Raw genomic sequence first — 16568 nt, 5'->3', positions numbered from 1 at the left:
AAATTCATATTAAAGGTAACCAGATTTGTTGAAGGTTATGTAGGCAGTTTTAACAGCAAAGCATTTTGTATGCACTTTTTATTTTGAAGGGAATTTTTTGTATTACTACATTTAGATGTATTTATGTAAAAAAGTCAAATTTCTTTCATTTAACTCTTCATGGGTATAATAAAAATTCTGCATTAGCAGGACATAGTGTCTTATTAACTAACAAATGAAGCTAATAATTATGAAAAAAATTATAATAAAAAATGAATAAGCTTTATTGCCAGCTACCTAATTTCCTTTCTGTACTTACTTTCTAAACTGTACTGATGTGATAGTTCATACAAATTAAAGATAGAAAAAGATCAGTTTTCTTTAAAGAAAAGCCTTTCCTATACTTGTTTTGACATACTACCTGTGTCTTTGCAATAAAGTTCTTATGGTAGGCATGGTAATTTTCTTTTGGTATTTTAACCCATTGATATATCTATGAATAATTTAATGGAAAGAAGAGGTAAGCTAAATCTGAATGTGATTTCTGGTGTGAAATGAGCTTCCCTGATCACATGATGGTGATGATTTGGAGCTTTCAGATCACTTTCGAAATCACATAGATGAACTGTTTTCCTTTAGCTTTTACTGAGACAACTAATGCTCATTCCTCCTTAGGGTAGTGACATACATTTCAGATTGTTAACCAAGTTAAACTGCGAGGTTTAGGAATCAAATGAAATAACCCTTATTAGTTCTTACAGTTTTTTCTTATTTTCTCATTTACTGCCTTTATTTTTTTCTTCTATCTAGCCTACTTCTGTCATTTCCCAACATCTATTGTCTGCAGACCTAGTGTGTGATGTGACACGATTTCCTTATTTCATCTGACGTCTCTGCATGCTTCCAGTCTTTATCAGCTAATATCACAATAACATTTTACATACTGTAAGAATACTTGCAAACTAAAGTCAGTTTTCTGATGCATTGAGAACCATTATTTGGTATTTGATTTGTACTACTTTGCAGTTACAAAATGTTTATGCTTATGTCAAGGATCTGAAATGAGAACAGAAAGTGCCGGAAATATTCAGCAGGTCTAGCAGCATCTGTGTAGAGAGAAACAGAGTTAATGCTTCAGGTCTGCGACCCTTTATCAGAACTGGCAAAAGTTAGAAATGTAACAGTCTTTGAGCAAGTGAAAGGGGGGGGGGAGGGGGGAGGAAGGACAAGAAGGAAGGACAGTGATAGGATGGAGTGGGGAGAGGTGTCATGGAGCAGAATGCAAATGGAGTGCTAAATAGTTGTAGTTAAAGACAAAGCATGAGTCCAGGGGGAGTGCTAATGGCAGAATAATGAACAGCTCTGTACGAAAGCAAAAACATGAAAAAATATACAATAAAAGTAATAAATAAACAAAAAATAATGGGGCTCATGGTCTTCCCATTAGGCACTCTGCAGCCTTCTGGACTCAATATTGAGTTCAGTAATTTCAAACCATGAGTCCCATTTTTTTTTTGTTTTTATAGATATTCTTTTAATTATTTAATTATGTATTTATTTTTTAACCATGTGCTTAAACTTATTGTTCATGTTCTCCACTAATCAAGTTGTAAAAAAAAAAGTGTTATGACCAGGTGAGGAAGGGGCCTCATGCTCCCCTTTTGCCCCTTCCCTGGTTTGACTGCAACAGGGTTTATTCTTTTAACACAGTGATTTAGCTTACCACCTCAGTAAGCACGTTCCTATTCCTCTAGAGTCATAGAGTTATACAGCACAGAAACAGGCCCTTCGGCCCATTGTGTCTGTGCCAGCCATCCAGCACCCAACTATTCTAATCCCATATTTTTGCACTTGGCCTGTAGCCTTTAATTAAAATTGCAAATGAACCAATCAAACAGGTTTTCTTGAGTTAAGCAAGAAAGATGTAAGTTTATTAACCTTATCACTCTAAACCAGTTAAAATTACTAAAATACATGACGCATCCATGCTCACGTTCACACAACAGGCACACACACAAATAGATTACAGAGGAAAAACAGAGTTGGGAGGTTGAAGTAAAAGTTCGTAATAAATGGAATTCAAATACTGAGTCTCAGTGTCTTTAGTTGAAGTTAAAGTCTTGAAGTCCTTGCTGGGCCACGTGCACAATTTGGGCTTGCCTCTCTGGTTCCAGAAGGCAGAAAAGGTGCTTTATCCGTGTCCTTTTTTTTGTTGACTGTGAGGATCTGTAGATTTGAGGATTAGTATCTGCCACCGAGGCTTCCCTGGGACTTTGCTGGAGAGAGAGAGAGATGTTCCTTCTCTGGAGTTCAGCTACTTTCTTTTGTCTGAGGCACAATTCACAAACTCTCAGTTACACGGGCAGGCATGTCATGTGACCACCTCTTTGTTTGAAATAGCACCTTCTGGAATGGTCTTTGAAATTCAAGGGTGTTTAGACTTACCGTCTGGGAGAGGAGCAGACCTGCGGGACGAACACGGAGCAGGGAGCCGATAAATAGAGCCTGAGGATCGCAGCCTAGAGCACTTAGCATCTGGGAGAGGAACAGAGAGGAACGTACCTGCAAAAAAAACACAGAGTGAGGAGTGGATAAATAGAACCCGAGGATCGCAGCCCAGAGCACATAGCCCCCGGGAGAGCAGCAGAGAGGAGTGCAGCCGTGCCGGAGTTTGAAAACAAAGTGAACAGTGACATCACAGGAAAGCTGTAAGGTGATAGGTTGGTGAGTAACTGCTGTAAGGGAGTATCAGTGAATAGCTGAGTTAGTAACTAAAGTAAAGAGAAAGGTAAGGCCTACAGTTTTTTTATATAAGTAGTGTTTTTTTTAGGGAATCAAGGTCCAGAGTGTAAATAATCTCTAATTTTGAGTAATTTAAGGGAATAACTTAAGGGTAAGTCATGGCAGGGCAGCTCGGCAGCGTAGCGTGCTCCTCCTGTACAATGTGGAAGTCAGGGACACTTCCAGTATCCAGGGCGAACACGTGTGCAGGAAGTGTCTCCAGCTGCAGCTACTCGAAATCCGCGTTTCGGATCTGGAGCTGCGGCTGGGGACACTGTGGAGCATCCGCGAGGCTGAGATCATCGTGGATAACATGTACAGGGAGGTGGTCACACCGCAGGTAAAGACTGCTCAGGCAGATAGGGATTGGGTGACCGCCAGGCAGAGTGGAGAACTAGGCAGGTAGTGCAGGAGTCCCCTGGGTCCATCTCCCTCTTTAAGAGATTTTCTGCTTTGGATACTGTTGGGGGAGATAGCTTCTCAGGGGAATGCAGCAAGAGCCAAGTCTGTGGCACCACAGGTGGCTCAACTGCACAGGAGGGAAGGAAAAAGAGTGGTACAGCTATAATGATAGGGGATTCTATTAGAAGTGGTACAGATAGGCATTTCTGTGGCCGCAAACGTGACTCCAGGATGGTATGTTGCCTCCCTAGTGCTGGGGTCAAGGATATCATGGAGCGGCTGCAGGATATTCTGAAGGGAGAGGGTGAACAGTCAGAGGTCGTGGCTCACATTGTTGCCAACGACATGGGTAGAAAGAGGGATGAGGTCCTGCAACAAGAACTTAGGGAGCTAGGTAGCAGATTAAAAAGCAGGGCCTCAGAATTTGTAATCTCTGGATTACTCCCAGTGCCACGTGCTAGTCAGTATAGGAATAGGAGGGTAGAGCAGATGAATGTGTGGCTGAAGAGATGGTGCAGGAGGGAAGGTTTTAGTTTCCTGGATCACTGGGTCTGTTTCTGGCGAAGGTGTACAAGTTGGACGGGTTGCGCCTGAACCGGAACAGGACCAACATCCTTGCTGGGAGGTTTGCTAGTGCTGTTGCGGGAGGTTTAAACTAATTTTGCAGGGGGATGGGATACAGACTGGAGGTACAGTAGGGGGTGATGCACAGCCAAATATAGAAGAGAAACTAAATCAGTCTGGAAGGCAGAGCAAATATAGACCTGTTAAGGAACAAGTGAATAATGCAAGGCTGGATTGCATCCATTTTAACGCAAGGAGTCTTACAAGTAAGACAGATGGGAATATGATATTTTTGCTATTACAGAGACATGTTGAGGGAAGGGCAAGACTGGCAGCTCAATATTCCAGCGTATGGAATCTTCAGGCATGACGGGGGGGGTGGCGGTGGTGGTGTAAAAGAGGAGGTGGCATTGCACTATTCATCATGTAGTAAGGATATCTGCAGTAAGGAGGGATGATATCTTAGAAGATTCCTCAAATGAGGCCATTTGGGTGGAACTTAAAAACAAAAAGGGGGCAATTACTTCGCTGGGAGTGTACTACAGGCCTCTAAACAGTCAGGGAGAGATAGAGGAGCAGATATGTAAGCAAATCTCAGAGAAATAATAGGGTAATAATAGTAGGGGATTTTAACTTCCCCAATATTAACTGGGATAGTCTTAGTGCAAAAGGCTTAAAGGGGGCGGAATTCTTAAAGTGAATCCAGGAGAGCTTTTTGAGCCAGTACATAGAAAGTCCTACAAGAGAAGGGGCGGTACTGGACCTAATCTTAGGGAATGAAGCCGGACAAGTGGTAGAATTGTTAGTGAAGGAGCATTTCGGGGATAGTGACCATAACTCTGCAGGATTTAAGAAAGCTATGGAAAAGGACAAAGATGGACTGGAAGTAAAGGTACTAAATTGGGGAAGACCGATTTCAATATGATAAAACCGGATCTGGCCAAAGTGGACTGGGAGCAGCTACTTGTAGGAAAGTCTACATCAGACCGGTGGGAGTCATTCAAAAAGGAAATAGTGAGAGTTCAGGGCCAACATGTTCCCGTAAAGGGGAAGAGTAGGAGCAACAAGTCCAGGGAACCCTGGATATCAAGGACTATAGAGGATTGGATAAGGCACAAGAAGGAGGCTTATGGCAGATTCAGAGGGCTGAAAACAGCGGAGGCTCTAGAGGAGTATATAAAGTGTAGGGGGATATTTAAAAAAGTAATTAGGAGAGCGAAGAGGGGGCATGAAAAAATACTGGTGGGCAAGGTAAAGGAAAATCCCAAGGTGTTTTTTAAGTATATTAAGGGCAAGAGGATAACCAGGGAAAGAATAGAGCCCATTAGGGACCAAAGTGGCAATCTGTGTGTGGAGCCAGAGGACATAGATGAGGTTTTAAATGATTTCTTTTCATCTGTGTTCACTATGGAGAAGGGCGATGTAGGTGTAGAGATCAGGGAGGGGGATTGTGATATACTTTAACAAATTAGCATTGAAAGGGAGGAGGTTTTAGCGGGCTTAAAAATGGATAAATCCCCAGGCCCAGATGAGATGTGTCCCAGGCTGCTATGTGAGGTAAGGGAGGGGATTGCAGGGGCTCTGACACAAATTTTCAAATCCTCTCTGGCCACAGGAGAGGTGCCAGAGGACTGGAGTACAGCGAATGCGGTACCATTATTCAAGAAGGGAAACAGGGATAAACCAGGTAATTACAGGCCAGTGAGTCTAAAATCAGTGGTTGGGGAACTATTGTAAAAAAATTCTGAGGGACAGGATTAATCTCCACTTGAAGAGGCAGGGATTAATCAAGGATAGTCAGCATGGCTTTGTCAGTGGGAGATCATGTCTAACAAATTTGATTGAATTTTTTGAGGAGGTGACGAGGTGTATAGGTGAGGGTAAAGCAGTTGAAATAGTCTACATGGACGTCAGTAAGGCTTTTGATAAGGTCCCGCATGGGAGATTGGTCGAGAAGCTAAGATCCCGTGGGAGCCAGGGCAATTTAGCAAATTGGATCCAAAATTGGCTTAGTGGCAGGAGGCAGAGGGTGATGGTCGAGGGTTGCTTTTGCGATTGGAAGCCTGTGACCAGTGGTGTACCGCAGGGTTTGGTGCTGGGACGCTTGCTGTTTGTAGTGTACGTCAATGATTTAGACGTGAATATAGGAGGTATGATCAGTAAGTTCACAGATGACACGAAAATTGGTGGTGTCGTAAGTAGTGAGGAGGAAAGCCTTAGATTACAAGACGATATAGATGGGCTGGTAAGATGGGCAGAACAGTGGCAAATGGAAGTGTGAGGTGATGCATTTTGGGAAGACTAACAAGGCAAGGGAACATACAACGGATGGTAGAACCCTAGAAAATACAGAGGGACCTTGGTGTACTTGTCCATAGATCACTGAAGGCAGCAGCACAGGTAGTTAAGGTGGTTAGGAAGGCCAAGGCATAGAATATAAGAGCAGGGAGGTTATGATGGAGCTGTATAAAACGCTAGTTAGGCCATAGCTGAAGTACTGTGTACAGTTCTGGTTGCCACAGTATGGGAAAGATGTAACTGCACTGGAGAGGGTGCAGAGCAGATTCACCAGGATGTTGCCTGGGCTGGAGCATTTTCGCTATGAAGAGAGACTGGATAGGCTAGGGTTATTTTCCTTAGAGCAGAGACGGCTGAGGGTGGACCTGATTGAGGTAGACAAAATTGTGAGGGGCATAGATAGGATAGATAGGAAGGAATTTTTTCCCTTAGCGGAGGTGTCAATAACCAGGGGGCATAGATTTATATAAGGGGCAGGAGGTTTAGAGGGGATTGGAGGAAACATTTTTTCATCCAGAGGGTGGTTGGAACCTGGAACACACTGCCTGAAGGGGTGGTAGAGGCAGAAGCTCTCACAACATTTACAGGGTATTTAGATGAGCACTTGAAACACCATAGCATACAAGGCCAGGCGCTGGAAAATGGGATTAGAATAGATAGGTGCTTGATGGCCGGCACGGACACGATGGGCCCAAGGGCCTGTTTCTGTGCTGTATAATTCTACAAAATGATTCCTGACAACGCTGCCGGCCACTGACGTCATCATAATGCGCCTAGGTGCGCAGACGGGCTTCTGCTCTCTACGCGCACGCTGCGTTCCGACTTGCCAGGACTGGTTAGCGCATGCGCCGATGACATCATCGCGTGACGTATCCATCTTTGGGCAACCCGCCTGGTTGGCCTCTGCGCATGCGCTTTATGCGTACAGCAGTGCAACGCCAATGGAAATTCATGCATGTGTCAAGCTCCGCTGCTCCCCCTCCACTCTTTTGGTCGCTCCGCTGCCCCCCTCGCTGCTCTCTCTGGCTGCTCCGCTGCCCCCCTCGCTGCTCTCTCTGGCCGCTCCATTGTCCCCCTCGCTGCTCTCTCCGGCCACTCAGCTCTTTCGGCCGCTCTGCTCCCCCCCCGGCCCGCTCTGCTCCCCTCCGTCCCTGGCCCGCTCCGCTCCTCCCTCCCCCGTCCCCGGCCCACTCGTCTCCCCCCCGTCCCCGGCCCGCTCGTTCACTCTCTCCCTCCCGCCATTGTGTGCTACCATGTGTTTAGGTTAGGTTGCCTTCGTGTGATTATTTGAGCAGCGCCATGTTTAGTCCTGGCAGCTGCCTGAAGTCGCAGACTGTGACGTTTTTGTGGCACATGCTGCATTTGCGCATGTGCCACTGCAGTGCCACCTTGTGGTAGCGTTGTCAGCAAACGCAGCCATAATTCTATGACTCTGTGACTCTATGACATACTTGGTGGGGGTAGTTGGTTGGCTATTTCAAAGTCAATGGGTATCGATGGCTTTTGACAATCCAACATTGACAAAACCATTCTAGGTAATTTAATCAGAGAGCACCCCATTTTTCCAGCTAGACTGGGAAATTACCTCTGTCTCCAGTCGGCCTTTAGCTTTTCATGTGTAGATTCGTGCGTGGCCATCTTTAGCTGCTCTGTTCTGCTTTTTAAAAGTTATTTGTAATAATGTCCAGTAAAAGTCTCAGGCAAAGTTCCAAACGACAAAATTAATATTTCCATGCGGCATGTGGGGTTTCTGTCACAATAGCTTTTGAACCATTACACTTGTGGTTTTGAAAATTAAATAAAATTCAAAATGTAGTTTTTTCATAGACATTATGCAAAAGAATACTTAGTATTGTTCCACTGTCTAATTTGCATATACGGTTATGCAAGATGTAAAAGATATAGATAGTTGAAGAAGGAAAGCTATGAGGTTTTAGAAACCTGTTTTGCAACTTATCGTGAAATATCATGCTGGAACCATTACCTTCTTGAGACCTTGGAGTAGCAATTCATCTTGGGCATTGGCACAATTCGAGCAATATTGGACTGGGTGCACGTTGTTTGCTGTGCCTGATATTCAGTTCCATTGCAGTCAATGGAAGTAAATATCAGGCACTGCATAGAACGGACGGCTGATCCGATATAACCCATTTTGCACCACTGCGCAAGATGTATTTCTACCCCCTTGGCTCAGTGAAGACTGGTTGCTTCATAAGCTTTGTTCTGCTCTCAAATGCTAGCTCTTCTGAAGTCATACAGCATACTCTAGTTTACAGAATTAGAATAATTGATACTGAGCCACACACTTGAACATTTCAGCATATATCTCGATACTCCTTGTAATATCGATGTCCTGACTATAGGGACGATATTGAGGCTTTAGAATGTGCAATTCAGATTCACTGCGACATTGCTTGGTATGCAAAATGCAAATATGGAGAAAGAATTTTAAAAATTAGAACAACACGGATTATGGGGAGATAGAAGTGTTTAAAATAATGGAACAACGGGTTGGGTAGATAGAAGGACTGTTTACAGTAGCTGAGGTGTATAGTACAAGGGGTCATAGATACAGGATTAAATGTAAGAGATTTAGAACAGTGAACAAGAGTAACCTCTATAGAAAGAGTTGCGAAGCTATGGAATTAACTTCCATGGTTAGTAGTTGAGGTAGAAACTATGTTCAATAAAATATTTTATTGGATAGGTGGAAGAGTATGGGACAGGATCAGTAAATGTGAGGACTATTTGAACATGTGGAGGGTAAAGTCCGATACAGACTACTTGGGCCTGTTTCTGTATTGTAAATCCTATGTATTTCTATAAATCTAATCTATCTTGCATTTTGATTCCTTTAATAAAAAGTGTTGCAATCGATATCACATATAACACATAGAGTAAGTTACAAGACCTTCAAAATATTTTGGCAGGAAAGCGAAATACCTTGCATAAGTAAATAAGCTGACAGCACGACTATTAAAGCGAGCATTCCTTACTAAATAAAAAGACATTCATTTTTCAAAGAAATAAATGTATGCTTTGATCAGTGGTGTTTCTTGTAATGCTATATGTAGTATTTAAAAAAAAAGTTTACAAACAATTCTGAACTTAAACAATGGGATTTTATGCCCTCCCCCGATGTGGGGGACGGGGGACACTTAGTATCGTGGCGGTGGGATGGGGGTGGGGGCGACAGGGCAGAGGGCCCGTCGCCAAGCAATCTTTCCAGGGATGGAATAGGCCAACAGCAGCCTTCCCGCCCAGAGGCCAGTTGAGGCCCTTTACGTGGCCTACCAATGGCCAATTAAGGGCGTGGTCCCACCATCGCTGAGATCATACCAGCGGCAGTGGGGGGGAGGCGTGGATGGCCTCTGCCGTGCAGGGAGGATGCCTTGCAATACGAGACGCCCTCCCTGTAGGCTTGGGGGTGGTGGGCAATTTGTGGCCCAAGGAGGACCCCCACCAGGATCAACTTTACCCCCCAGGAACCCCCTCCGCCTGCACTTCACAACCACTCCCCCACCCCACCCTCTCGCCGGGGCCTTCCAGACTGGCCCCGGCGACCCAGCCTCACCTACGTCTTGTCCGGAGTTCCAGCACTAGGCCTGGGTCTGAGGCCTCTGTAGTATCAGCAGTGGCCACTGCTACTGGTGGCGCTGCCGATACTGCTGAGCTGCCGGCTCTGATTGGCTTGTGAATATTTATTTATTTATTTATTTTATTTATTTAGAGATACAGCACTGAAACAGGCCATTCGGCCCACCGAGTCTGTGCCGACCAAAAACCACCCATTTATACTAACCCCATATTCTCTACCACATCCCCACTATTCTCCTACCACCTACCTACACTAGGGGCAATTTACAATGGCCAATTTACCTATCAACCTGCAAGTCTTTTGGAGGTGGGAGGAAACCGGAGCACCCGGCGGAAACCCACGCAGACACAGGGAGAACTTGCAAATTCCACACAGGCAGTACCCAGAATCGAACCCGGGTCGCTGGAGCTGTGAGGCTGCGGTGCTAACCACTGCGCCACTGTGCCGCCCTAATTGGAAAAAAATGGAGATTGCTCCGGGGTGGCTGCAAAATTGCAGAGGCGAGACTCCCCCTGCCTTTTCAGCCCGGTGCCGAGAGCTCCACTTCCTGCACAAAGTCCAGCCCAATATATTTTCTGCCACTTGACTTTTGAATAATCAAATGTAAGTGCTTACGATCCAAGTTAAAGGAAATACTAAATCAAAAAATGTGAGCAAACTAAATTAACATACACATTAATATTCACAGCTGTACTATTGCAATTGTTGTTTGACTACATTTGCTGAAGTTAATTCAGCTTCTTCACACTTAATGATTTGTAGCTTTAAAGGGGCAGGCATTTTGTGATGTCATTTGCTGAATTATAAAATGAACAGCATTTGGTGTCTTCTGGAAAGAAAAGCAGAAGCTGTGAATTAAATGGCTTCTTTTATCAAGTAATGAACTAAAATATTGAGTTCACTACTCAATATTAAAGTTGCATTAAAGATGTTATGCAGATCCAAAACCATATTCCACTTCAGGATTCTCTGTCTTTTAACTAAATTTGGAACACAAATTTCTAACAATTATAAGTTATACTTTTAGTAAAGCTAAAGTTGTTGTCCTTTGTATACTTACATAGTTTTCTGAACTGTTAGATTGTATCATAGTGCCTGTATATACTGCAAAGGACATTTGTTATTTTACTCTGTATTTGGCTATGCGGTACATTTTTTTCTCTAAAAAGATAATGGTGTTTTATAGACTTTAATGGTGTTTATAGACCAATTTTAGCTGGACAAGAATAGCTGTCAAGCCAGAGCTGTTTTAGTGGAAGAATAGAAATATGGAACAGGTGGGGATGTGGTAGGAATATGGAATTAGTGTAGGATTAGTATAAATGGGTGGCTGATGGTCCACACAGACTCGGTGGGCCGAAGGGCCTGTTTCAGTGCTGTATCTCTAAATAAATAAATAAAATAAAATAAATTCATAAAAATGGCATATGAACAGAAATTCTCTTAACATCCAGAGCAAAATGAAGATGTAAAAATAAAATCCCGAATAATTAATTTTCTGGTTAAGAAAAAAACAGCGAATGCAGATATCTTCAGTATTATTGTTTCTTGAGTGATATCTAATTTAGTGCAATTTTTTAGGCTAATAACAAGGGCTTACTTTTGGGTCAGGAATGTCATATCGCATTGATGTAGCACGAGATGAGAGGTTATCTTCCATGTCAACCAGAGAATGCTGACTTGTTTTGAACCTGCCTGATATGGACAACATTCTAAGCTGAAATATACTTTGTTAAATTTGTGTCAGTATAAAACAAATTGTGCAATGTGGTTTTAAAGAACGTAGTTACTATTTAACCATATCTTCTAGACCATAAAATACTGAAATTCACCAGTAACAATTCTAATAATGAATAATAATTTATAATAATTTCCATTTCATACCTCATGCACTATATTTGTGAACTCTTTAAATTTTGAAGTACATAATTTTGAAAATACTATATGACTTTGTCCCCTTTCAGTTATATCATTTAATTTGATTGAGTCATAAAAGTAGTAAAGTATTATTTTTATTGAAAGCAATACTTTACTGTTCTGAGTTGGAAAAATAATCCATTGCAATGTTTAAATATTAGTCAAATTGAACATTTTGGTAATGCGTTAAGGCAGAAACGAAATACCTTCAAGTCGGTTAGATGAGTCATTTGAAAAGGTAAACAGAAATTGAAAAATCCTGACATGACTTAAACCCATAAAACGTATTATTTGAAACCAAGCTTCTATTTAGAGTTTGTTTAAAAATGTAGAAACATTATAAATATTACATGATAAGTTTATGTGCTACAAACAAATGTTCTGTTGACTCCACTCCTGTTGTGTGGCTTGTAAAAAAAAAATCACACTTCTCGCATTTCTGTGGTATTCCTTGTAATTCTGAAATATTTGCCCACAAAATTCAAAAAGATTTGATTTATTTTGACACAGATTACAAATAAATTGTGTATTTGTAACTATTGTATAATGCAATTCTTGGATTTGTTCTTTTTTGTTAATAGCACATTTTTGTTTTAGGACCAAACTGCCATGGGATGTTTTCTTCTCAACTAGCAAAACCAATTTGAATCTAAGTGAGACTGATGACTACTTTGTAAAATAAAGACTGAATCCTGGCATATCGATATATAGGGTTATCTCACTAACAACGGCTAGAGAGTGGAATGCTGACTAGCGAAACAAAATTCCGCTCACAATTTGCTAGTCAGCTAGCATTAAATTTAAGCTCTGTATTAATAGTCCTAAAAATCATTTGACCTGGGGTTTCTGTCATATTAAATGACACTGCATCCTTGTACATTTTTAAAATGATAATGGCACTAGTGAATTTTTCAAAATTTATTCTGGGATGGTGTTGTAATGTTGGTCCAGTGGATTGTTCTATTTCAGTACATTTTCCATCTATAATTTTACTGAAGCTAATTTTGAAGTAAATGATTTGTGATGAATAGCATGTCTCCTGCTAGCTGGAAAAAAAAGGCTTAAACCCAATTGATTTCTTCACCTTTTTCACCTTTACTTCTCTTTTTCAATATCAAATGTTATTGCACAATACTAATTTTATTTTAAAAATTGACATGGATATTTTTAAATTGTATGGCAAAATGAAAAGCCAGATTTACACTTATTTTAAAAATGCTGAAGCTTTTCACACAAGTTGAAAAATTTCTGTATTTGCATTTTATTTTGAATCCAATAGTAATAGTACGACTAATGAATGCTGCTGCTGCTAGCAAAGTAAATCATTTTGATTTGTAAAGCTGACTGATGTTAGTCACAGAATTTGTACAGTTTCTTTCCAGACAAAAGCTTCTCCTTTCACTCGAGAGTTTTAGCTCCATTCTCAGTAAAAGATTGCAAACTTTAATGATCACAGGGCCACAGCAATTACAGCATATCTGTTCACCTCTACACCTCATGACGCGCTTCACCAAACAGAAACATTGGCTAAGAAGTTAGATTACAGAATGCTACTACTAAAATGTTACTTGTATATTTGACCTCCAGATTTCAAATAAAATGGTTACAAATACAACAGAACTTTTTATAAATTGACTTTAAGCAAAACTCTTCGGCTGTCTATTGATGTCAAAAAATGCTTACTGTTGCACCTCTTTAAGACAAATACAGTTTTACAAGAATTTCATTCATTTTGTTTAGCATTTGGGAAACATAATACATGCGAAAAAATACTACAGAAAACTAGTGGAATGAGGAGCATTTGCACCATGTGTTCATATTTCAGTGCATAGTACAGTGAAGTGATCCACATCCATGTTTGCCCACTTGGTAAATTCTTGATCTCTGAACTGCCAAACAGAGGCAAAAACATCCCCAGAGCATAGTGGAAGAAGTGGAAGGGCAAGCCAATCTTGGTGAACCTTAGGTACCTCTCTTGTGAGCAGTTACAATTTTGTTGGTGGATGTGTATGAGCAGGTCCCTTAAAATCACTCCCTGCCTCTTCTGCCAGTGTCAGTGTATTGCATTAGGAATGAGCTAGTTAAGAGAGGGTGTGACAAAAAATAGCCAACAATGTAAAAGGAAAACAAATCTAAGAACAATTTTAAGGAAGTGAGAACATGAAAAAAGTAGTAAATGGCCAGACAAAACAGGTTAATTAAATACCATAAAATGAAAAAAGATGTGGAAAATGGCAGAAACAAAAGGTGCATTGCTAAGAGAAATTTGCATGGCAGTTTGTACTTGTATCATTTCGTCCTGCATAGGATTTGATGCGAGCTAGGACATGGGCAGCAGAATTTTGGATTACCTCAAGTGTAAGGAGGGTAGAATGTGGGAGGCTGGCCAAGAGTCATTAGAATAGTAAAGTCTGGAGGTAACAAAGGCATCAATGAGGGGTTCAGCAGCAGAATTGCTGAGGTGGGGCAGAGTGAGACAATGCTATGGAGATGGAAATAAATAATCTTAGTGATGGTGCAGACATGAAATATGATACCGAGTTTGCAACCAGCCTGGTTCAGCCTCAGTTGTCAGGCAGAGAGATGAAGTCAGTGTGCAGGAGTGGAGTTTGTGGCAGGGTCCAAAGACAATGGGTCAGATTTTATTCCAGCGACTGGTGTCCCCGCAGTGGGCTGGAAGGCGGGGGAGATGCCCCGCCTCAGCACTCCATCGGACCCCTGATGCAATCTAACAGCAGGCAGCCAATTAACTGCCTGCCTTCAGGGACACCGTCCCTTTAAGAGACGAGCTCCTGCCTCAAGAGTTCTCACCAATCAGAAGGCAGCAGCTCTGCAGAACTGGGAGCACCACCAGGAGTGGTGACCACTACAATCCCAAGGAATGTAGGAGGCCTCGGGAGAGGTAAGTGGGTCGGGGGGGGATGGGGGGGGTGGTGGCCATCACCGCCAGTGGGGCCTTCTGGGGGTCCTGGATTGCCCCAAAGGAGGGAACCCTCTTGATCCTGCTAGGTGGCCGCCTGGCTTCACCTGGCAAAGTCTCCCCGCGGCAGCAGGCCCCTCCGCCTTCAACAAAATAAGTGGAGGCAGGAAGAGGCCCGAACAAAATGACAGGGGGCCCGTGCGACGTATGGAACGGCGCTTCATGCCATTTTGTTTGCCCTCCCCCCACCTCTGTGCCAGCCTCCAAAAGGCAGCACAAAATCATGCCCAGTATCTTCAGTCTTCCTAATATTTAATTGGAGGAAATTTCTGTTCATCCAGTACTACAAAAACGTATATTTATTTGGTGCCTTTAACGTAATAAAACGTTCCAGGGTGCTTTACAGGAGCATTATAAAACAATGACACTGAACCACAAAAAAAGAAATTAGGTCAAATGACCAAAAGCTTGGTCAAAGAGGTAGGCTTTAAGGAGTGTATTAACGGAGGAAAGTGAGGTGGAGAGGAGGGTATTCCAGAGCTTGGGACCTGGGCAACTGAAGGCATAGCCACAAATGGTGGAGTGATTAAAAACAGGGATGCACAAGAGGCCAGAATTAGACGAGCGCAGATACCTTGGAGGGTTGTGGGGCTGGAGGAGATTACAGAGATAGGAATGTATGAGGCCATGGAGGGATTTGAAAACAAGGATTGAAGTGTTAAAATCAAGACGTTGCTTGACCAGGGGCCAGTGTAGGTCAGCAAGCACAAGGATTATAGGAGAACGGGATTTGGTGCGAGTTAAGACGCAGACAGCACAGTTTTGGAGGAGCTCTAGTTTACAGACAGTTGAATGTGGGAGGCCAGCCAAGAGTGCGTTGGAATAGTCAAGTCTAGAGGTAACGAAGGCATGAATGAGGGTTTCAGCAGCAGATGAGCTAAGCCAGGGGTGATGTCAGGCGATATTATGGAGGTGGAAATAGGATGTCTCAGTGATGGCACAAATATGAGGTCAGAAGCCCATCTCAGGATAAAATGTGACACCAAGGTTGCAAACAGACTAGCTTAATCTCGAGACTCTTTTCCAGAGAAAGAAATGGAGTCGATAGCTAGGGAACGGAGCTCAGAGCGGTCACCAAAAACAATGGCTTCAGTCTTCCCAATATTTAATTGGAGGAAATTTCTGCTCATCTTTCTGGATGTCAGATAAGCAGTCTGATAATTTAGCAGCAGTGGAGGGGGCAAGAGAAGCAGTGGTGAGGTAGAGCTGAGTGTTGTCAGCATACATGTGAAAACGAATGCGGTGCTTTCAGATGATTTCACCAAGGGACAGCATGTAGATGAGAAATAGGAGGGGGCCATGGATAGATCCTTGGGGGACACCAGAGGCAAAGGTGCAGGGGGAAGAAGGGAATCCGTTGCAAGTGATTCTCTGGCTACTGTTAGATAGATAAGAATGGAACTAGTTGAGAGTAGTCCCACCCAGCTGGACGACAGTGGAGAGGCATTTGGAGGAGGATGGTATGGTCAACTATGACAAAGGCTTCAGTCAGGTCAAAATGGATGAGAAGGAAAAATTTACCTTTGCCGCAGTCACATAGGATGTCATTTGTAACTTTGTAAGAGCTTTTTTGGTACTGTGGCAGCAGCGGAAACCTGATTGGAGGGATTCAAACATGGAGTTCTAGGAAAGATGAGAAAGGATTTGAGAGCCAACAACACGTTCAGGGACTTTGGAGAGGAAAGGGAGGTTGGAGATGGGATGGTAGTCTGCAAGGACAGTGGGATCAAGAGTTCTTTTTTTGAGGAGAGGGTTGATGATGGCAGATTTAAAGAGAGAGACGACAGCTGAAGAGAGACAGCCATTTGCAATAATAAAAGCAAAATACTGCACATGCTGGAAATCTGAAATAAAATCAGAAAGTGCTGGGAATACTCAGCAGATCTGGCAGCATCTATGGAGAGAGGAACAGAACTGTTCTGATAAAAAGTCACAGACCTGAACCGTTCACAATATTGACTAACATGGGGACCAAGAGGGGAAATTGGGTGATCAGCTGTTGAGTGGGAATAGGATCGAAGGAAAAGGAGGTGGTATGCATGGACAAGA

General features: G+C 42.7%; 1 protein-coding gene across 5 annotated transcripts in view; it reads left to right on the top strand.

Annotated features, from left to right (window-relative positions):
• The window catches only part of LOC137376453 (G patch domain-containing protein 2-like), a 331069-nt gene that overhangs the window by 184607 nt on the left and 129894 nt on the right, over nucleotides 1-16568 (top strand). The window contains exon 7 of one of the 5 annotated variants that reach the window (XM_068045056.1): nucleotides 12137-12599. The exons of 3 other annotated variants lie outside the window; for them this stretch is intronic. Coding sequence is in view for 1 of the 2 variants with exons in the window: in XM_068045055.1 (XP_067901156.1) it covers nucleotides 12137-12172 (36 nt within the window). In the remaining variant the exon portion in view is untranslated. Of the gene's footprint in view, nucleotides 1-12136; nucleotides 12600-16568 lie in introns of those variants that run through there. One more of the 5 variants, XM_068045055.1, reaches the window with a different exon arrangement.

The sequence above is a fragment of the Heterodontus francisci genome, chromosome 13 (assembly GCF_036365525.1).
Source record: "Heterodontus francisci isolate sHetFra1 chromosome 13, sHetFra1.hap1, whole genome shotgun sequence".
NCBI classification, from domain to species: domain Eukaryota; kingdom Metazoa; phylum Chordata; class Chondrichthyes; order Heterodontiformes; family Heterodontidae; genus Heterodontus; species Heterodontus francisci.
Note: the sequence above shows the minus strand (reverse complement) of the source record. Positions and strands in the feature narration are given on the sequence as shown.